At 25.2% G+C, this 22,587-nt stretch overlaps 5 protein-coding genes across 5 annotated transcripts; 2 read left to right on the top strand and 3 right to left on the bottom strand.

Moving 5' to 3' along the window:
- Nucleotides 1-4,819: 4,819 nt before the first annotated feature.
- OCT59_011688 (uncharacterized protein) lies at nucleotides 4,820-5,414 on the bottom strand (the record flags this gene model as incomplete). The annotated part of the gene is made up of 3 exons (XM_066133941.1): nucleotides 4,820-5,012; nucleotides 5,082-5,124; nucleotides 5,189-5,414. 3 exons carry the CDS (start codon nucleotides 5,412-5,414, stop codon nucleotides 4,820-4,822), a joined length of 462 nt encoding a protein of 153 aa, XP_065989255.1.
- Nucleotides 5,415-5,725: 311 nt separating this feature from the next.
- OCT59_011687 (uncharacterized protein) lies at nucleotides 5,726-6,466 on the bottom strand (the record flags this gene model as incomplete). Its single annotated transcript, XM_066133940.1, has 2 exons — nucleotides 5,726-5,784; nucleotides 5,857-6,466. The coding sequence occupies 2 exons, from the start codon at nucleotides 6,464-6,466 to the stop codon at nucleotides 5,726-5,728; spliced, it is 669 nt and encodes a 222-aa protein (XP_065989254.1).
- Nucleotides 6,467-9,536: 3,070 nt separating this feature from the next.
- OCT59_011686 (uncharacterized protein) lies at nucleotides 9,537-11,210 on the bottom strand (the record flags this gene model as incomplete). The annotated part of the gene is made up of 4 exons (XM_025311184.2): nucleotides 9,537-9,589; nucleotides 9,669-9,981; nucleotides 10,294-10,561; nucleotides 11,002-11,210. 4 exons carry the CDS (start codon nucleotides 11,208-11,210, stop codon nucleotides 9,537-9,539), a joined length of 843 nt encoding a protein of 280 aa, XP_025174069.2.
- A 2,274-nt stretch (nucleotides 11,211-13,484) lies between these two features.
- On the top strand, nucleotides 13,485-13,811 carry OCT59_011685 (uncharacterized protein; the record flags this gene model as incomplete). The annotated part of the gene is made up of 1 exon (XM_025326840.2): nucleotides 13,485-13,811. One exon carries the CDS (start codon nucleotides 13,485-13,487, stop codon nucleotides 13,809-13,811), a length of 327 nt encoding a protein of 108 aa, XP_025174068.2.
- A 5,415-nt stretch (nucleotides 13,812-19,226) lies between these two features.
- On the top strand, nucleotides 19,227-20,845 carry OCT59_011684 (uncharacterized protein; the record flags this gene model as incomplete). The annotated part of the gene is made up of 5 exons (XM_066133939.1): nucleotides 19,227-19,721; nucleotides 19,792-19,843; nucleotides 20,375-20,650; nucleotides 20,716-20,760; nucleotides 20,835-20,845. 5 exons carry the CDS (start codon nucleotides 19,227-19,229, stop codon nucleotides 20,843-20,845), a joined length of 879 nt encoding a protein of 292 aa, XP_065989253.1.
- Nucleotides 20,846-22,587: the final 1,742 nt, after the last annotated feature.

Raw genomic sequence — 22,587 nt, 5'->3', positions numbered from 1 at the left:
TATCATTTTCATGTTCATAATTTATAAATGGTGGTTGTCCAGATGAAATTTCCCACATAAGAATTGCAATACTATAAATATCAGATGCAAAAGTATATTCTCTTCCAAAAATGACTTCGGGTGCTATGTAAGGAAGATTTCCATATATACTTGTTGAAGATTTATCAGCAGGTCCACAAAATCCAAGATCACTTATACACCAATTATCATCTAACTGTGAAAATAATATATTTCCGGAATGTAAATCTCTATGAATTGCTTTCTCAAAATGAATATGATAAATTGCATTGATTATTTCATAAGTAATATTAATTCTCTTTTTCCATGTAAGTTGATTATGATTTTGTTGTAAATATTTTCTTAAATCTATATCAAGTTTCGACATTACAAGCATATAATTTCCATTTGATGGATTTTGCGTTAAACCATGACATCGAACAACACTCCCCCATTTATTACTTATAGTTAAATGTGATTTAGCCTAAAAGGTAATAATTTGTAAAAATGCTTATATTAATATAAAGTCTACATAATTTTATACAATAAAATTATACAAACCTCTTCAAACCAACTTTGATTTGCACTTTCGACATTTTCTAACGTTTTAAGTACCACTTCCTCAGCTAGATTTTGTACTCCAGGTCTTTTAACCCTTTCTAATTGTTTTTTTTCAGAATCCCATTCTTCATATCTTCCATTAATCCAATATGCTGTATAAATTTCTGAGAATCCCCCTTTTGTTAAATATTCAATATTTTTTAAATTACTATATGGGATCCATTCAACTACCACATTTGGCATGAGTGATTCCATTTGACATTTCTGTATTAAATCATCAATATCATTATTTTTAGATGTCCAATTTAAAAAATTTTCTTTTAAATAATTTCGGACACAATATTCACAATATAATGTGGCTAAACATTCTTGGTTACAATTTTCACAAATTCTTCTTGTACCATCATCATCCATAACTTTATTTCGATCATAAATTTTAGTTAACCTTCTTATTGCATAAGTTTTTTCATCATTTGTAAGAATTTTATCAGCAAGGACTGTTTGTTTTTGAAATTCAAATTGTTTGTGTATATTATTGTAAATATTACCATCTGTTAATATTATTGCTCTATTAGTTATTGCATAAATTAATTCATATCGAAGATTGGACATAATGTAATCAATAAGAAAGAAATAATGAATGAATTATTTTAAGTTTCGTTCCACTTAATAAATTAGTAAAATGCAAATTGTTGATCAAACTTCATGTTGTGCCCACATAAATTTTTGTGATCTTGAGGCGTAGCATTTTACGCCTCATAACCAAAAGAAGAATGTACTTATTAATTTTATTTTTATTTTTTTATTTATTTTTTCAGCGAATACAATTTGTGTTTAACAAATTTGATTGTCATACTTAATGAATAGATAATATTCCTTAATTATATTGATTAATATTCAAATAATTTGGTAAACAAAAATCAATGATTGTTATTCAATAGACTATTAATTTGTAGTTATTTTTAAATCTTACTTAAAAAATCAATATAAACATGATTGATGAAAGGTCAATTTTCTTTAGTTAACGGTTTCCGTTCCCTAATTTTACGCATTTTAATCACACTTATACTTTGATTATCCATATTTTTTTTTCTTTAATATGACAAGCAATTTAGTTAATTTGTTGGAATTTCACTTGGACATTATTTTAAAAGCTTTTTATATTTATTATTTAATAATTATATAAAGTTAAAATACATAATTAATTGAAAAGTCAATCACAGAAAATTCGCAGTATGGAGTTAATATAATAATTTAAGTCTGGAGTTTTAGTTAATCAAAGTTACTAAATTAACATTACAAATTAATATGATGCCTTTTGGGAGCGCTTTTTAACCTAACCCTAATACTTAGCCATCCTAATGCAACTATTTACATTATTTTATCTTATTTTATGGAGAACGAAAAAAAAATGTAGCATAATTGTTTTCACCAGTGATTTTGCGCAGTGATATATACGGCTATGATATGTAGCACATAATCTTACTGGTTGTAACAACCAAAATTTCTCGTCTTCCGCTTACGCTTCGGAGAATCATTGATTCAGTGTATTAAAAATCATAATTACCAAAAAAAAAATTATTTCGTAAAAAAAAAATTAAATGTTAAATTCTGTCAACTGTATCAAAATCACCATATATGAGAAGACAGAGAAGTAAAGTATTAATTAATTGTACCTTATTAAAATCTTTGATCGCAAAATAAAACGTTTATTCCTTTACTTAAAAATGAAATGTTTGATAAGTGTTTGATCGGTTCCTTTAGACTGCCGGGACTGGGTCTTTAATACATTGTTGTATTACTTAATTTTCAAAGAGAATGAAGAATATGTGGATTAGCTTCATTAGTTTGAACATGCATCTTTGACGACTATACGTCAAACAACATGTAGATTTATAAATTTACGACGATAGTTCTCAATATACTTTACTCTAAAAAAAAAATCAAATATATTTTTGTTTATACAGAATACAAATAGTAAAGTGAATGGTCTAAGTAGTTTTAATAAACTTCGGTAACTGATATTTATCTATGTCACCAGACCTTAAAGAATTGAACTGACGGCGGAGCCCAAAATGGATTGCCCTATAAAAAATAAATGTCCAGAAAATGTCCGGAAAAATCTAAAACCTTTTCGTTTGCGAATTCACAAATTATCTGCAGTAGACAAATTTTGGACAGAATACCGATAAGGTTGAACATTTACAAAGTTGGGTTCCTTTTATTTTATAAAGAATTTGTTAATGGATAGATAGTAAAAACAGAAAAAATTTAGATAGTAATGCGGAGTAGTGGAAAGGAACTGCCATTCCTTTTACTATGTAAAAGATGTCTAAGGAGGGGCGGGCAAATTCCTCCCTTGAAACGCCGCTACACGCTCATTTTTCATAGTAAATCGAATTTTTAACATGTATTATTCAAAATTTTAATGAAACTTATTATTTTGAAATTTTATTATTTGTGTATTTTTCGTGTATATGATTACATAATATAAAGTCACCAAACAGTGCTTGCCCAAATTTCTTGGCAAATGTAAAGATTCGCTTTATTAATACGGATAAAAAATAAATACAGGGCAGGTAAGAGAAGTACGAAGTAAAATTTGATCGTGATAAAATGTCTCAGTTTTTTGTAACCTAAAATTTTACTGATTTTGGCTCAACATCATCATAATATGATTCGCATATTTATTATCTATTTTTTTCCGGAAAGTTCTAGCATTGAATTAGCCCATGATTTTTCATAAAAGTGAATCTATCCCATTTTATTTTAGCATGTATTTATTTATTAACGGTCTTAAAATAGAACAATATGTTCTCGAGATCAAATTGCAAGAATTTGATCACGAATCCATTCAGTATTTGCATTCCATCCCTTATATTTGTCACCTTTTGTCGTAACATAGTAACATAGTTCTGTAAACGAAAATTATCAAAAATATGATTTATATTTGGAACAACGAAATATAGATGGATCGGTAGATTTCGGCCTTCTAACTTACTAAGACCATTTACCTACATAGTATAAATATATTCAGTACATAATAATAGATACAATGCTAATATATGACTTATATTTATCTTAGTATCATGTTTTTCTGCAGTTGTTATTTGAAATAAACGATGAATTCCATTTAATATCTTGAGGCGTGATAGCATACACGGACTCAAAATTTTTAATTTTAAAAATTATAATACCCGGTATTTATTTCTTGAACATCATCATACTGGTTGAGATCCAGACTTTTAAGATCAAGTGTTTCTTTGGGGTATTTAGAAGTTTTATCGGCTAAGCGTCGTACCTTAAAATTGCCACCTTTTCGCAAAACATCATGAGATCATGTGCTAACATTTCAAAAAAATCCCCAGCTAAAGTACCACTAAAACTTCGGATTATATTAATAATTTTATCTTTTGTATTATTTTTATAGTATCTGAACAAAGCCCTATATATTTCTTTCGAGGCATGAACATATTCTTCAGCACTGGGAATAATGTGTATTAGTTTTTCCAAAGAATCATCATCTAAATCCCTTCATTTTTTAGGAACTTATAAACATCACTATTCATCAAAAACTCGTTGTGGTATACATCCCCATCGTGTAATCAACTCCTTGACTCGGAACTCAGGTACCTTATTTTTATACCGATCATTCCATTTTCAAACCTTAAAAATTTTTTCCTCAGTCCAAATAGGCGCGTAATATTTCCTAGGATATTTCTTTATAAAATCATGCCATCAAAGATGTTTGGTATTGTAAATAGAAATGTGTATTTCGTTATCAATTGGAGCAAGAATTACGAAATCAACAATATAAAAGCTATCTTGTAGGTATCCACCCGCTAAACTAGAAATTTTCATTACACTCATGTTTGGTTTGATATAAAAAACCACAGAGCTTCTTTAGAATGGATGCTCGTAGATAATATCTTCTGAAGGATATCGACAACGGTGCTATATAAAAAGCTAAATATATTGAAAAATGTGTTTTTCCGATACCAGGCGATCCAATTATGGTACATGCTTTTTTATCATGATTAATATGGTCAGATTCAATATTTTCAATTATTTCTAAATATGACTTCTTTATTAATATGCCCTGTGTTGATATTCCAAATACTCCATTTGGTGATTTACAAAAACGTAGAAATTTTGCAAAATTTGTTATTGAACCCGTGAATCCGTCACAGATTCACCATCAACAATTAGCCCATCCTGTGAATTTAGCATCACATAGTCATTCAACACGATTTCGCTATTTTCAACTCTCATATATTTGGATAATGGCCCTGAACTCCTGATATTTGTTAACACCATCTGATGATTTAAGGACGATTTGCACTTTAGGAAGGTCATTCCAAAAATCTCTTTCAAAAGGAGCAACAGATTCACAGTTAGAATCTTGAGATTCACCAAGTCGTTTCATTGGAATGGAAGTGGTCCACCTATGGTTCCTGATCGAATAAAAAAAGTATAAGATGTAAGATAACGCGAATTTCTTGTTCGAGAGGTAAACCACTTACCAGTGGTAACGGGTGGAGGCGTTGCACGATGATGTGGATATGCCTACTAGGGGGTTGTTCTTTGAAATGATCTCCAATAGTACTGAGATTGCTGTCCAATTTCTCACCTCTGAATTTTTCTTTGATGTCGATTCCCTCATTTATCTCGTGTTTTTTACTTTCAGGAATATTAACTTTCCATAATTTCGGAGTGTTTGCATCAATATTGCCAAGGGCCACGCTTTTCTTCTCCTTGATAGCATTCTTGAGATGCCCAATGGTCTTGCTGATATCATAATCAACAGGAAATGCGTTTTTTTTCACCCAAAATGATACAGCCCAACATAATTTCATATATCTGCAATCGCGAAAATCAAGAGTTAAAAATAAAATTCAAAAAAGTAATTTTTTAATATACACAAACCTCTATAACTTTACCAATTAATGATAAATTAATAATTTATTTATTATATTTACATTACTGTATAATTACGCTCAATTACAAACTGATTTTTATTTGTATAAAAATATAAAGTTTACATAATACTCTATAATCAGTGTTGAACAAAAACTATATATCGATATATGTAAAATCGTCGTCAGAATCTTAGAAAATATATATAAATAATAACAAATAAATAATTCAAAATATTTCGTATATAGGTTCAATCATGAATTGCACATTCTTCAAAATCATTATCTTCGGAATCATTTGAAGAGTTGTCTGTAAAGGATTAATAATTAATATAAATGATTCAATAGATAAAAGAGCGAATGAATTTATATTATTTAATACCTGAATAATCTTTATCCGATATATTATCAGGTGATGGATTTTCATTGATATTTTTCACTTTTTCTATTTCTTCAATTTGTTTAATTAATTCTGTTTTAGTGGCCTCTGCTTGATTTTCTATACCCTTAATATACCTATTAAGTTCTTTTAACCATTTATCAAAAAAATTTAATAGATCGTTTGCATTTGGTCGATCTAATGGATTTACATCTAAGCAATTTTTAATTAAATTCAACAATAATTGTGGTACTTTAATATTAATCTCAGACTTTAATTCTTCACAAATATCTAATACTAAACATAATCCATGAGCATTATTATTATTATATAGAGTAAATTCTGAAATCATCTCATACATAGTTATGCCAAAACTGTAAATATCAGAGAATTGAGTACAATCTTGTCCCCTTAAAATTTCAGGAGCCAAATTAAGTAAAACATCATACATATTATTTTCCACGTTTTCAAATTTTTTATGATTTTCCGGTTTACATAATCTCATATCAGTTATACAATTATTACATACAGTATCTTCAATATGAAAATCTCGAAGAATCAATTTTCTACTATGAGTTCTTTTAAGCCCAGCTGAAATACGTTGTAAAATCATAATTTTATATCTCCACAATTTCAAACTCATATTTAAATTATTTTCATGTAATTTGTGCTGTTTATATAATTTTTTCTTTTTTTTGGTCAAAAAATTTGGTAAATATCCGATTTTAACGTAATTCATAACTATAATATAATCTTTTGTTTTTGGATCTCGAGTAATTCCATGACATTTAATAATTTGGTCTGATAACTTATATTCTTGAATTTTAAGATGCAACATAACCTAATAATTAATTAATTGGTAAAGACAATTATTAATAAATTAATATTGTATATGAATATATGATAAAAAATTCATACCTGATTAATAAATTCCAATGTAATATTTTGTGAATTATTCAAAGTTTTAAGAGCTACAGTGGTTTTACCATCTCTTTTCCATTGATTTTTCTTTTTATTCCAATATGTAATATAACCATCTTTCCAATTTGCACTATAAACTTTACCAAATTTACCTTCTGTAGCATAAGAAATATTACGAAATTTTTCATAAGGTATCCATTCTAATAATTGAAAATGATTTTTTGCTGATAATTGAGAATTTTGAATGAACTTATTAATAATTTCATTACCACTAGTCCAATTATTGAAATTTTGTTGAAATTTCATTGAATTACAAGTTTGACACCAGTTATTCCCCATAATTATTTTTTTACATTCTGAACATTTTTGTTTCTTTTTATTATTATTTGAATGATTATCTTCTAAAGAATTTGTTTCAATATTTGTTTGTTTGCATAAAATGCAAGTTCTTTCTTTTATTTCATTTTCATTTAATTGTTCCATAGTGTAAATAAATTAATTAATTTATCGGTAAGCTTACCGTTAAATTTTTATTATTCAATACCGGAAAACAGGTGACTATTTATATTAGTTCAAATGATCAGCAAAAATCGATAAATAAAACTTTTTATGGAAAAAATGGTTCCGTGTAACCAAATATAGATGCAATACAATGTGAATATTTGAGTACTCTATCTTTATCAATTGAGATAATTTTATAAACAGTAAGAATGAACCTTTAAAAATTAACTTTTTGAGATTCATAGAGAACTCATTCGGAAAAAGAGTTATAAGCTTTTATGGCAAGAATAAGGATGAAGAATAGGACAGTATTGTTAGCGATAAGGACTCGTCCATCCCTATTTGTGGAAAAATTAATTTATTATTTTATCAAGGTAACATTCGATATTATTATTATTATTATTATTATTATTATTAAAAAAATAAATAAGCGACGGTTAAACTTTTGGCGTTAACTAAATAAGATTTAATGCAAATAATTTCTGTGATCAATTATCGATCCTTTAGGATTCGGGTAAACCTAATTCCGTCTAAGCCGAATTTTTAACGTCGGCCAGAATTATGAATGAAAAAGATCGTTAACTCTGGTCAAAATATAATTATCGACGTCTGAAGATTTTCCATTTGTGAAATCTTTTTTATTTGTTATATATCTAAATATAAGAATGTTATAATTAGTGAATTTAATTGTTCATTCGATGAAACTTTTTCAATGCTTTCTTGTTTGATCATGTTTAAATTTTCATTTTTAAAAATATTTAAAATTTTAATACATAACTTAAAGATGGAAGTCAGAAATAACTTAACTATATGTATTATTACTATATAATCATTATAAAAATTAATAAAAAATGATTTTATTTAATAGAAAGATTAACAAAAATTGATTTTATTACATAGTAAGGAATTCTTGAGATATATTTGGTTAGTGATGAAATACTTTTTTGTACAACGATACTACAACAATCCATTCTTGTCATAAAAGTTTTTCCTAACCAGTTATTAAAACGTACAAGCGAATCTCATAAGGAATAACCATTCATGCCATAAAAATCTTGATTTCATTTATCGATTTTGTCGATCATCTGAACCAAAAACAGTAAAAACCATCCCTCATAATTTTAAGTAAATTTTGGCGTGTGTATGGAAAAATGTATAGAATACAAACAGAAGAATATGCTTTTGTGAAAGTCACTCTTGCAATCGGACTCACAAATCCTTACGTCAGACTCGTGATTCAAATTCAAACGAGAAAATACGGGACATAATTGGTGTTAAACTTGTATATCAAAAAGATTTCAACAAAATTTTAAAAAATTGGATGATATTATAACAACAGACATTTTATATGGTTTAAAATATATATTATTGAAATGTATTAAGTGTTGTCGTTGTTAAAAAATTAATGTTCTTGTATATAAATAAAAAATTGATCATACAGAAAATATTTTGACCTTTTCAATATAATCACTGTACTATCTTTTAAATTAAATTCTAGTTATAATGAATTAAATGAATTCCAGAAAAATTTATCATAAAAACACTTTGCATATTATATTGAAGTTGATATGGTTGATTTTTTTTATACTGTATTAAAGAATCTTTATAATTAAAATATTATTGATTACTAATAAATATAATTACAAATATTTGATAATTTTAAAAATTATTTGTTAGACGTCAAGGATACGTAAAAAAAGAGAGAAGCCACATCTCGTCAACTGGAAAAAAATTAACGATGTTGATTGAAGAAAAATTATGATGGTTGTATATGAAAGTGTTATAATGGATTTAAACCATTTTTGGAAAATGAAATATTTAATATGTTCTTGGCTTAAAAGTATATTCTTTTAGTCCAAGTCAAATATTTATCAAGAATATTTTATTTATTACTATAATTTATAATTAAGGTTTACAACAAAATTTTACTAAAAAGACTATTAAAAGCTAAGTATAAAATTACATAATTTGATAATTCGTATTATAATTACATGACGGTATTGTTACGCGAGGTTATTGATTCTTAACATACTACTTTGTTGGACGTTCCAAGAGGAAAAAAATGACCACTCTGAACCATTCAACTGTAGCAATACTATATTACACAAAATATTCAACTTCTAGAATAAATACACTCCTAACCCTGTATTCATATTTAATTTATTACATATTTGTATTAAACAGAACAATAAATAATTTTCGAATAATGGTACAAAATTTTAGTAAAAAATCAACATTTAACCTTTGAATGATTACGTTCATCAATCTGTAACTTCACATTCCAAGCATTCGCTCCTATCAGATTCTATAAGATCTTTTGTACGTAAAAAAAATTAAGTAATTAATATAAGTAATTTAATTAAGTATTTATAAAGATTTAAATTACTAAATACCTGAATATTCTACACTTGATATATCATCATAACTTACATAATAATCATCAGAATTTTTTGGTTTAGGAAGATTATTATAATTAAGTAATCTACTCGTATATATAGCTCCAGGATGCATTTTATTTGTTAAAGTAGTATTTGATAAACTATCATTAATTTCATTTATTTGTTTAATTAATTCTGTTTCAATTAATTCCGTTTCATCATAATTCTTATTTTTTGTATATTTATTAAGTTCTTCTTTCCAATCACAAAAAGTTCTTGAAAGATCGTTTGCACTTGGCCTATTTGATGGATTTGCATCAAAACATTCCTTGATTACATGTAAAATTAATTGAGGTACTTTAATATTAAATCTAGGTCTTAATCCTTCACAAATCTTTAATACTAAATATTCATCATGATCAATATCATAATATGGAGCTAATCCTGAAATTGCCTCATACATAATTATACCAAAACTATAAATATCTGAAGCTTCGGTATAATCTTGTCCTCTTAAAATTTCAGGAGCCAAATAAGGTAAAACACCATATACGCTATTCTCCATAGTTTCTAATTCCTTATAATTGACTGGTCTACATAATCCCATATCAGTTATACGAGATAAATCTTTATTACATACTATATTTCCACTATGTAAATCTCGATGAATTAATCCTTTATCATGAATTCTTCTAAGTCCAATTGAAATATTTCGTAAAATACCAACTTTATATCCCCATATTTGCAAATTTAAATCCAAATTAGTTTCATAATATTTATTCTTTTTATATTCATTATATATCTTTTTATTCTTTTCATTCAAATAATTTCGTAAACTTCCTTTATTAGCATATTGCATAACCATAATATATTCTTTCGTATCTGGATCTTGAGATATTCCATAACATCTAATAATTTGATCCAATGATTTAAAACTAAATACTTTAATATGTGATGTAATCTAAATTATTTAAAATAAATTTATTAACAAACAAAATTATTTCAATTTAATTAATAATAAATTTAATCCTTTACCTCATTAATAAATTCATATGTAATTTTTTGTGATTTATTCAAACTTTTAAGAGCTACAAATTTATTACTCTTTTCGCTAAATCTCTTCCATTGATTTTTACTAACATCCCAATGAAATATATAACCATCTTTCCATGTTGCTTTATAAATTTGACCAAATCCACCTTTTGCAATATATTTAACTTTTGAAAATTTATCATATGGTATCCACTCTAATAATTGATAACTATCCCATGCTGATAATTGAGTATTTTGAATAAATTTGTCAATATCATCATTACCACTAGTCCAATTATTAAAATCATTTTGAAACCTTTTTGAATTACAAGTTTGACACCAATTATGTCCTGTATTTTCTTGTTTACATTCTATACATCTTCCAAATTTTTGTGCTTTCAAATTTGAATCACAAATCTGACATAAGATTGATGGACCTAAGATTGATGTTCGCATTAGTTTACCCAATTTTTTGCATTCCATACATTTTCCATACTTTTGTTCTTCTATGCTTGATTGTTCCATGGTTTGTAAATATTGGGAAGTACGGGTTTTATGAAAAATCTTTGGTTCAGATAATTGATAATTTGACAAATAAGATCCTAAGATTTTTATATATAAAGATAATTAAATGTTTTCCAAAAATTTATACTGAAGAAAAAAATGAAAGTAAAAAATTCAAACTAAAAAAATGGAACAAAAAGTAAGAAAAAAGAAATGAATTAAAATCCGACCCAAAATGAAACAAAAACAAAAATAAAGCTCAGCTAAAAAAATGGTATAATAAAAAAAACCAGACTAAAATAAAAAAAATAATAGAAAAAATTACTGCTAAAATAAGAAAAAAATCATACGAATTTACAAATAAAGTAAAATTATAAGTTTAGAAAGAAAAAAAAATGAAGAATTAACGAAAACTAAAATTAGTGTTACAAAATATAAACAAAAAGTAAACAATCTCATTGATTTTGATCTTTCAATCTTATTGATAATCATGGAGGACAGTAGGAGTCACATGGTAACCCGGGTCGCCGATCTCATTTTCCCTGTTACATTGGTCATAGGACAAATTCAGGATCTGGTTCTACAAATCTACAATTCAAATAAAAAATCAGTGTAACGAATTGTGCAATATTTAATTCACAAATAAACCATTAAAATAAATAATTCCTTTCAAATATAGAAATAAAATTCTCTGATAAGTCTGATTACGAAATTATTGACGGGTACAGAATGGATTAATAACGTAAAAATAAAGTCTAAGAATTTACATTTGACCTAAAGTGCAGCCAAAAGAATTTATCATCTCTTTCGGGGCCGGAATTATAATAATGCCAGCCAGTTTTTAAAAAAGGAAATAATTTCCTGACTAGAATTGTCAATTATTTTGGCCCGTTCAACGACTTCAACGCTGACATATCAAATCAAATTATGGGAAATTCGATTTTTTTTTCAAATAATTTGAATAATTAAAAAGAGTACAATAGAACAATAGGATAATATCTTTTTTAATTAGATTTGACAATTTTTTTTGCAATTTTAGTGTATTTTTTATATATGTTTTATTTACGATGTGTTTTATATACTAGGGTAATATGAAGTCAAAAAAATTAAACTTAATGAGACTATTAAATAAACTTAATTTATTTTATTGAACGAAGCATAGTACTGTATAATTGCCCTGTCCTTCAAGAACCATTATACTATCATGTCAAACTCTAAACAACACCGGTAAAGAGGGAAATTTTGTTATTTTGATCGACGGAATTACATTTTGTGAAAAACTCTAAAATTGTATATCACGTGTATTACGTGAAATATTATTAATATTCGATCTCTGATTTTTTTTTTAACTAAACTTTCTCTCTTTTGTTCTTTTTCTTTTGTTCTTCCTTTTCCTCCCCTTTCGTTAACTTTAGAAACGTAAAATTCTAAGATACAATATCCCAAGAAGAAAAAAAAAATAAAGTTTACTGAAAATATGGAGACGGCCAGGTGGGTGTTTATTTTTTTTTCTTTTTTTTTCCTGTTTCTTTACTAACATTATTAATGTCTTACTTTTTTAGGTTTCATTTCATTTTGGAGGCTCTCTTGTGAAAATGGAAGTAGCACTTTTTTTATTATTTTGTTAGATTTTTTTTGTTCGTGGTGTTAATTTTTCTTTTTTTTTAGATTTTATCTTTGTTTCAGCTATTGGACATATTAGATTTTGGTAAGAAGAGAAGGTTCTCTTTTAATGAAATGTTTTTCTAACGTTTCATTCATTCTTTTTTTAGACGGGTCAGAGCGTGAGACGCAATTTTGATCTGGAGTTCTGTTTTCTGTAGGTTTTTAATGGACTTTATCTTAATCTATTATTTACCAAAATTTATGTTTATTTTTATTTTTTCTTTTTCTTTAGGAGATTGGCTCTTATGATCTTTATACATTTGGAATTTTGCATGTGGGTTTTTCTTTAAATTTTTATTTTAATAAATTGTTTATTAACTGACATTTTATTCATTATTTCTTTTTAGGCTTTTTATAGGAATCTAAATTTCACTGTATTTTGGTTCGCTTTGTAATTTAAAAATAAAAATAAAAATATTTTTATAGGAATCTAGCTCTGAACTCTGAAGACACCAAATATTCTGGTAGGTTATCATACCAATAACTTTTTAGTTTAAAAAAATTTAATTATTTGTTTTCTATTTTGTAGGGAACTCCAGCCCAATAATATTACAAAATTTGGTATTAATTAAAAGTAATGAATAAAAATATTAATTATCTTAATATTGAATTGGATGTTTACAACAAATTATGATGAATATTGCTAGTTCAACTTTATTAAAAAATTTAGGACAAGTTCTTCCTTATAAATTAGAACATTTATGTTTGATTCTTCTATTTAATATAAATGATTTGATAATATTTTTAAAAAATTCACAAAATACTTTTATAGAGAAATTATTAATTGGAAATATAATAAATATAATTCAAAATGGTAAAAGTGAAAATATTTCATATTATGTAAAAGAATATATCATGAAAAAAGAAAGGGTTAGATATTTGGCTTTTTTAGAGACAGATCATAAAAATTATGAAGAAGATGATGATGAAGGTAATGATGAAGAATTATTTTTTTAAAAAAATGAAGTAAATGAATTTAAACTACATAACATTATAGTTCAAAAATATGATGATTTAGGTATGACTGCATATAATTTTGTAAAGTAAAATACATTTAATAATCTTACAAATGTAAAAATTACATCATGAGGTTATCTAAATATCTGATAAAGTAAAAACATAATGGTACATGAATGAGTAAGTATGTTCAAAATGTAGTAAAAACATAAATTAAATTGAAAAAAACTTTATTATTTGCAGCATGCTTCAGTTTGACAATTCAACATATGATGACAACACAACAATCAAGAAATACCAATCATAAATATTACGTTCAAATTCAAGAATTCTAAAGAGGAAATACACAAGGAATATTAGAAGAGTTAAACTATATAATGTTAAATTTGAAGATGTGACTATAAAGTTAAAAAAATATAAATAATGATAATGTAATTTATTACTTCATTAAAATTTTATAATATACAGTACATATAGTAATTCATCCTATTTATGTTTGGTTTTAATTTATAAAAAACTTTATTTATAAAATTCTAATCATAATAATATATTCCAATAAAATACATATACTGTAAAAATGATAAAAAAAATAAATAGTAAAATAATAGACACAAATAAAGAAATTTATATTTTGAATATTTGTAAATTTTCTTCCCTAGTTGTCTTCATCTATAAGAACAAATTAAAGTAAATTGTTAATATTATTAGTAAAATTAATCATGCAAAAAGCAAGTTAATGTAAATGAGTACCTAGATTGAGTTTAGTGGAATCTTCTATGGATTCTGGAAAATAAAAAATAATTGTATCTCAAGAATACTTTTTTTAATATAAACTAGGATATTAATTACCTGAATATTTTCCAATTGAATTATCGTCATCTTTGTTATCAATAGCATTTTTTGGTTCTGGTAGATTTTTAAAGTTTAAAAGCCTACTTGTGTAAACTGCTTGAGGATTTGTAGTATATGAAAGAGTAGTACCATTATATGGTAATGAAGTAGAAGTAAACTTTTCATTAATTCTTTCTGCTTCTTCAGCTTGCTTTTTGATTTCACTATCATCACTATCATGTAATTCATCATATAAATTATATAATAAATCACGTAATTCATTTGCTTTAGGTCGTTTTGAAGGATCAGCATCCCAACATTGTTTAATTATGTCCAAAATTAGATGAGGGATTTTATAATTAGATTTTGGCCTAAGCCCTTGACAAATGCTAATAGCCAAGATTTTATCATGAGAAATATCATGATAAGGAGGAAGCCCTGTACAGACTTCATATGCAATAATTCCAAGTCCATAAATATCACTTTCTTGAGTATATTCTTTTCCTCTTAAAACCTCAGGCGCTACATAAGGTAATACTCCATATACTTGTTTTTCATATTCATTTTGAGAAGATTTTACATTTGCTGGTTGGCATAATCCTAAATCAGTAATAATAGTAAAATTATCACTAAATTTTAACATATTACCACAATGAAAATCACGATGAATTAATCCTTTTTCATGAATAGAATCAAGGCCTTGTACAATATGCTTTAAAGTTTGCAACTTATCTACCCATTTTATTGAATTAAATGTATCATTTAAATATTGTCTTAAACTACCATGTTCTGCATATTCCATTACCATTATGAAATTATTAGATTCTGGATCTTTAGTAATGCCAAAACATCGAGTTACACAATCTGAAATAATTATAGTATGTGATTCAATCTAAAAAAGAATCCATAATAATAATAAATAATAGTAAGTTTAACATTTATATTGTAACAGTAGTTTGAAAGTTATATACAAGTAACTTACTTCTCTTAAAAATTCGGATGTGATATCCTGAGAATTATGTAAACATTTTAAAACAACTGGAAAATTTTCATGACCTATCCACTGTTTACTTCTTATGCATTGATTATTTTCAGAATCCCATTCATCTATACATCCATCTTTCCATGTTGTTTTATAAATAGTTCCAAATCCTCCTTTAGCCAAATATTCAACATTTTCAAATCTATCATATTCAATCCACTCTAAAATTTCTTCATGATATTTAGCTTTGAGTTGTGTTTTTTGAATAAACTTATCAACTTCATTATTTCCACTAGTCCAATTTTTGAAATTTTGTTGAAAATGTTTAGCATTACATGACCTACACCAATTATGATAAGTCTTAGGCTGTTTACATTCTTTGCACAAACCATAATTTTTATAACGTTCTTTTAATTCTTCAATTAATATTAACTTATCAATTAACAATTTTTGTTCATCTGTTAATTCCCTATGTGTAAAATCTTTTATTTGTTCAATTACATCATCACTGAGCTTAAATTCTTCCATATTAGATTACTGGTCAATTTATGTAAAAGAGGATTGTTTTTTTAAAAAAAAAAATTTACGCCTTCATATGTTGTACTGCAGTGATCGACAAAGTTTAAATCAGCTGATGATCACAAAATAAAATATTGTTACACAAAAAAGCAATATTTTATAAGATTTTTTTAAAATCTAGGAATTATTATCTTTTGGAGCGTTTTGTTATTGATAGTGATATTCTTTTATGGTTGAATTACTGTGATTCAACTAAGTTATTTAATCATTAAATAAATGGAAGTACAATTAATATTTAATCTTTTAAAGTAATTAGGAAATTTCAACTGTTTGTAAAAAAATTGTAATGAAATCAGAAAATTAAAATTTTTGTTTTAACAACTTTTTTATATAACGTGAACTTTTATTGATAATTGATTTGTTTTTTTCTTTTAGTGTTTCCAAAAAAAAATATATATATATATACTGTAGTATTTAAACCTTTTTTTGAGTTTTTAATATTTCTAAAATATTGTAACTCAATAAAATTTTGTGCTCAAAATATTATGAATAAAACAAAAAAAATAAATTTATTTCTAGTAAAATAAAAATTTTAAAATATCATAATTTACTTAGATAAAATAATATTATTAAAATTTATTCCAAAAAGTAATAAAACATAGATTAAATAATTTCTTGCAATTATGATGTAGTGGCATGTCCAAACTATAGAATTCTAAGGATGGATACAACAAGGAATACTAAAGGAATTGAAAGTTGTAGTTGTGGCGCAGCATATTACAATAAGCAAGGATCGTTGTATTAAGATTTTCACGATTTCTTAATAATAGGTGGTTATTGATTTACTATTAAAATAAAGTTAGATTAAACTTTTTTATATTATGAGTAACTAACGTAAAATCTATTAAAATCTACATTTTTTGATATAAAATTTATAACTACGGCAAACGTTTTGACAACAAATTTTTTTTTTCTCACAATAAGAACTATATATACGACTTAATACTCATTGAAACTCATTTTAGAAACAAAAGAAAACGGGTAATGTGGAAAAATTACGATACTTTATTTGGTTAAAAAGAATTAGTAAATAGATTAAACAAAAGTACTCTTTAAGAAATTTAATACATTTTATATTTAAAGATAAATCAATATATTTATCTTACAATCCCATTGCCTTTTATAAATATATTGTATAACGTGAATCCAAAAATTGATGGTTTCATGGGTTCAATAATAAGTTTTGATGTGTCTCCATAATTTGAAAAATATCTAAATATTGAGTAAGTATACATAACATGATTGTTCGTTCTTCAGAAAATTTATTTATAAAAAAATTACATTTTTCTCCTAAAAGAAATAATTTTTATTTCTTTAATTTTAACAAACATTTTCTAGATGATCATTCATTTCTCTTCAAACTACATCTGCTACAGGTACGTGATTCTAGATTTATATTATCCTGACTGATTACTAGTAGAACTATATAATGTCTAACAATAAATTCTTCTGACCAGACAGCGATAGTGGCGGCGCCACCTTGATCGAACCCAAAAAAAAATGAAAATGGCAGGTACACCCTAAGGATGTAACCGCCCTAACCAAGGTATAAGTTAAAAAGAACTAAAAATAATTTTATAATTTGAATTTTGAAACCGGACGCAGAACAAATTTCTATCATCTATATGGTTAAAAAGTAAAACTATGTAATATAAAACAACTTCCGTCATAAGTAGCGTATATAGAGGAAGAATAATTCGAGCCACCGATGTCGTATAAGTGACTCTGTGACGGAGGTGTAGTTGTAATCAAGGTTGGATCGACTGGATCGTCTCAAAGTTTGTAAAGTTTGTAGGTCTTCTTGGTAGTACTTGTTTATTACGATTTACAAAATCTGACAAATTTTTTTTGCAAGTTTAGTGTATTTTTTTTAATAATAATTAATTATCTTATCAAAAGTATAATTTTCTGAAATTATTTTTTCGTCAGAAATCAAACAAAAAATGATCAACAGTCACGAAAGAATTTTTTTATTTTTTTTTAATGATTATAGATTGATTATTCTTTTTTATTAATTTTGACGATTTTTTTTTTTGCGAAATTAATATATTTTGAAATTAAACACTTCTTAATATTTGTATTGTTATTTACCCAACAAATATTATTACTATTTTTAGTATTAATATGCTTAACTTTCTGTTATAGCTAAGTTAACTTATAATTTTTTTTTAGAAATATAAGAATGTTATTTTTTCTTTTCTTTATAAATTTAAATATTAAACTTAAAAATTTATTCAGATAAATAAATTAAAGAATAAATACTGATAAATAAAAATGAAAAAAACAGTGCTAAATTAAAAGTTTTCTGTAAGTTATTAAAATTAACAACTGCATAAATAAATAATTAGAAATTATTAACATTATTAATATTCCTTTCGAAGAAATAAACTGAATCTCAAATTATACGATATGTTCGAAAGTGCAATATTTTATATTTAATTCGAATTCCAAATAAAGGTCTATCAATAATTTATTGAATTTATTAAATATTAAAATTTCACATTTTTATTAAAAGATGTGATTTTATTTTATTTATTTAATCATTTTCAAAATGAAAATTTTAGTGAAAATTGAAGTCAAAAACTAAGATTTTATAAATATTTCAAAATAATTTTGTTTTAATATATACAGTATATATATATTATAAAGATATATTATAAAGTTTTTTTTTTTATTCGCAATTCTTTATAAATTATTTTCAGATTTTTGTTAATACGATATCAATTCCACGAATTCTTTCTCAAATTTTCAAACTCTATTTTGGTTAGAATAATCAACATTCGTAAAAAGTTTAACTTAAACTCACATTGCCAAAATTGAATAAATTTAATTGCCGATCAAGATTATTGTGTTTCTGTGTGATCTTAAATAGTCTTTTTTGATAATTTTGTTGCCGATCTTGGAATCCTTGCAACATAAAGTAACGTTTCACCACTTTTTTTTTTCTTTTTTTTTTATTATTTTTTTTGTAGTTTTTACATACGAATTAATAACTTATTTTTGTTTAATAAATTATTTATTAAATGGCTGAAATTGTATTAAGTGATGATATAATTGAACAAATAAAAGATTTTCGACATCATTACTTGACTGAAGAACAAGAATCGTTAATTGATAAACTAATAACAGACAAAAAATTAAAAAAATGTTATAAAAAAAATGGTTTATGTAAAAATTGTAAGCAGCCTAAGAGGCTTCATTTTTTGTGTAGTTATTGTTTATTTCAACAAAATTTCAAAAATGGAACAAGTGGAAATCATGACGTTGACGAATTTATTAAAAAAGCACAATTGGAAGCTGAACGTCTGGATCAAATCGTAGAGTGGATTGAATATGATAAATTTGAAGATGTTGAATATTTAGCAAAAGGGGGATTTGGTACTACTTTTAAAGCAGTTTGGAAAGATGGTCCTATATTGAGTTGTGACAATAATCAATGGAGAAGAGAAAGTGAAACAAAAGTTGCTTTAAAATGTTTATATAATTCACAAGGCATTACAGCAGATTTTTTAAAAGAAGTAAGATATTTTCTTATGAATCTTTATTAGCCTTTTATAAATGGTAAACTAACTATAATTTTATTTTAAGGTTAAATCAAATATTTTAGTATATTGTTCTGGTTATACAGTTCGTTGTTTTGGTATTACCAAAGATCCAAAAACAAATAATTTTATGATGGTAATGGAATTTAAAAATGGTAGTTTAAGACAACATTTAAATGACAATTTTATTTCACTAAATTGGAAGCAAAAATTGTGGAATTTATATAGTATTACAGGTGGTCTTAAAGATATTCATGATAAAGGATTAATTCATCATGATTTTCATTGTGGGAATATATTAGGCAATTTTAATAAGAGTTCTTTTATTACTGATTTGGGATTATGTCAACCAGCAAATGTCAAATCCTCTCAAAATAGTAATAAAAAAACATATGGAGTATTACCTTATGTAGCACCAGAAGTTTTAAGAGGAAAAGAATATACACAAGCTAGTGATATTTATGGATATGGAATTATTGCATACGAAATTTGTACAGGTTTTCCTCCTTATTATGATATAGCTCATGATGATTTCTTAGCAATGAAAATTTGTAAGGGGTTGAGGCCAAAGTCTAATTATGAAATTCCTCAATTAATTTTTGACATCATTAATCAATGTTGGGATGCAGACCCTTTAAAACGACCTAATGCACGTGAATTATATACGTTATTTTATAGTTTATGGTATGATTGTAAAAAAAGGGATTCTGTAATTTATAGGCAAGTTGAAGAAACAGATGATAATAATAAAAAGTTATTATCTTCAATGGTTCAATCACCATTATCAACTACTAGTAATCTCTTATATACAACACACTCTCAAGCAGTTTATACAAGTAAACTTTTGGATTTTAAAAATCTTCCAGAACCCAAAAATGCGGATAATGATGATTTAGAATATTCAGGTAATTTTAATTAAAAATAATTATTTAAATCTATTTAGAGTAATAATTATTCTTTTATTTTACAGATTCCTTAAAAATGGATTTTACTAAACTTAATATTAATTCTAAAGGTAATTAATTTCTTTTGCATTTGGATATACAGTATTATTAAATTTTAATTAAACTATTTTTTTTTTTATTATAGAAGAAAATTAAAACCTATTTACTTTAATTGAAAATATTTAGTATATTAAAAAACAACATCAGATATAATTTTATTTTGAACTAGAGCGAGGATATTTTTTAATATTATTTTGGAAAATTTTGATGGAAATATAGTAAAGCTCATATTATTTATTATTTTTATTTGAAGATTAACATTGTAGTAAATTTTAAAATATTTATTTTTTTATTAATAAATATTATATTAAATTATCTAAAATATTAATAATTATTAGTGGTTGATAATTAAGTTTATTAATGTAAAATTATTTTTCTGTGGCACCTTATTACAGCAGAACACACCACTAGAGTTCATGCATTAATTGCGGCTTAATAAATTATTTCGTGTGTATGTTATATAAAAATGGTTCTAAATAAATTGTTAATTATTGCGAAATAAAAAGAATATTCTTTATGATAGAAAGTATCGGCCTTTTACTTTAGAGATTTGAACCGATTAATATTAATAGATGATTAATATGGTTAACGAGTATCTCAAAAATCGGTTAATTGATTAAAATTGTCTAAATCATGATTCTATAATGCAAGGTGAAATTTCGGTCACATATTCTCCAAACTCGAATTTTTAATAAACGGATTTTTTTATTAATGTTTTAATAATACAGTAAAATTAATTAAATATGGCTTCGTGCAGTTAAATATATGGGTAAAAACAAATTGGTACAAACTGCAGCCAAAAAAATTTTTTAATATTAATCGATTAATTAATTGATTAAGGCCCTTGGTTAAACAGCTTCTAATCGGTTAAATTTTTTTTAGTTATTTCCAAACTCTTTAATTTAGAACCTAAACATGCACTTTGCATCTTGAGTTAACTCATCAAGTTGAACTTTCACTCAGAGATTCTTTTACATACTAAAGAGCAATGATATAAATTATATGGATTGATATATTAACTATAGCGTTTAGCTATATTTTTACAATTTTGTTGTTTATAATCTTTAATTTTTATAAAGTATTTTTATTCTTTATTATTTCGTATAATAAAGAATACTTGGCGAATAAATTAGTAGTGAGAACCTTTAGCAGATCTAAAGTAATGATAATAGCTCTTTCACCATTCACTATTCTTAAAGTAATTTCAGCTTCTTTCGAAAGCATGACCAGAATTAACAAATTGTTTAAGAAATTTAGAATCTTCACATTAAATAAAACTGAATAGATTTAGAATACATCATTATTACCGAAAAAGAAAAAAATAAGATCTGTTATCTACTACTTTATAAGAATTAGGAACTATCATTCCATGTTATAATGTTGTTTTCTTCTGCAAATAAAAATTAAATTTTTTGAAAAGATAATATAGGATTTTTGTTTGAAAATGGATTTATTCCATATGAATAATTTAAGCGTACTATATATACTCTTTAATAAAAAATCTGTGATGTGAAATAATTAAAAAAAAAATTTTGTATTCTATGAATTTTTATTTAATGATTTAATTCGCTAATATAAAATAAATGTAGCTAACTAATCATCTTAATTTTATTATTTAATAAAAAAAGAAAAAAAAAGAAAATTTTGTTATTTAAATTTTACGATGTGAATTTGTAAATTAGCAGTATAAATAATTTGAATATATATATAACCAGTACGGCACGAATTTGCAAACCAGTACGGTACAGTTGATCAATTTTTGTGATAATCATTCTGTACCGTACCGTACTGGTTCTATATATAAAGAGATTATTATAGAACCAGTACATGAATAATTA

Source organism: Rhizophagus irregularis, chromosome 2, assembly GCF_026210795.1.
Source record: "Rhizophagus irregularis chromosome 2, complete sequence".
NCBI classification, from domain to species: Eukaryota; Fungi; Glomeromycota; class Glomeromycetes; order Glomerales; family Glomeraceae; genus Rhizophagus; species Rhizophagus irregularis.
The sequence above is the reverse complement of the archived record's forward strand: the minus strand, read 5'-3'. Positions and strand labels throughout refer to the sequence as shown.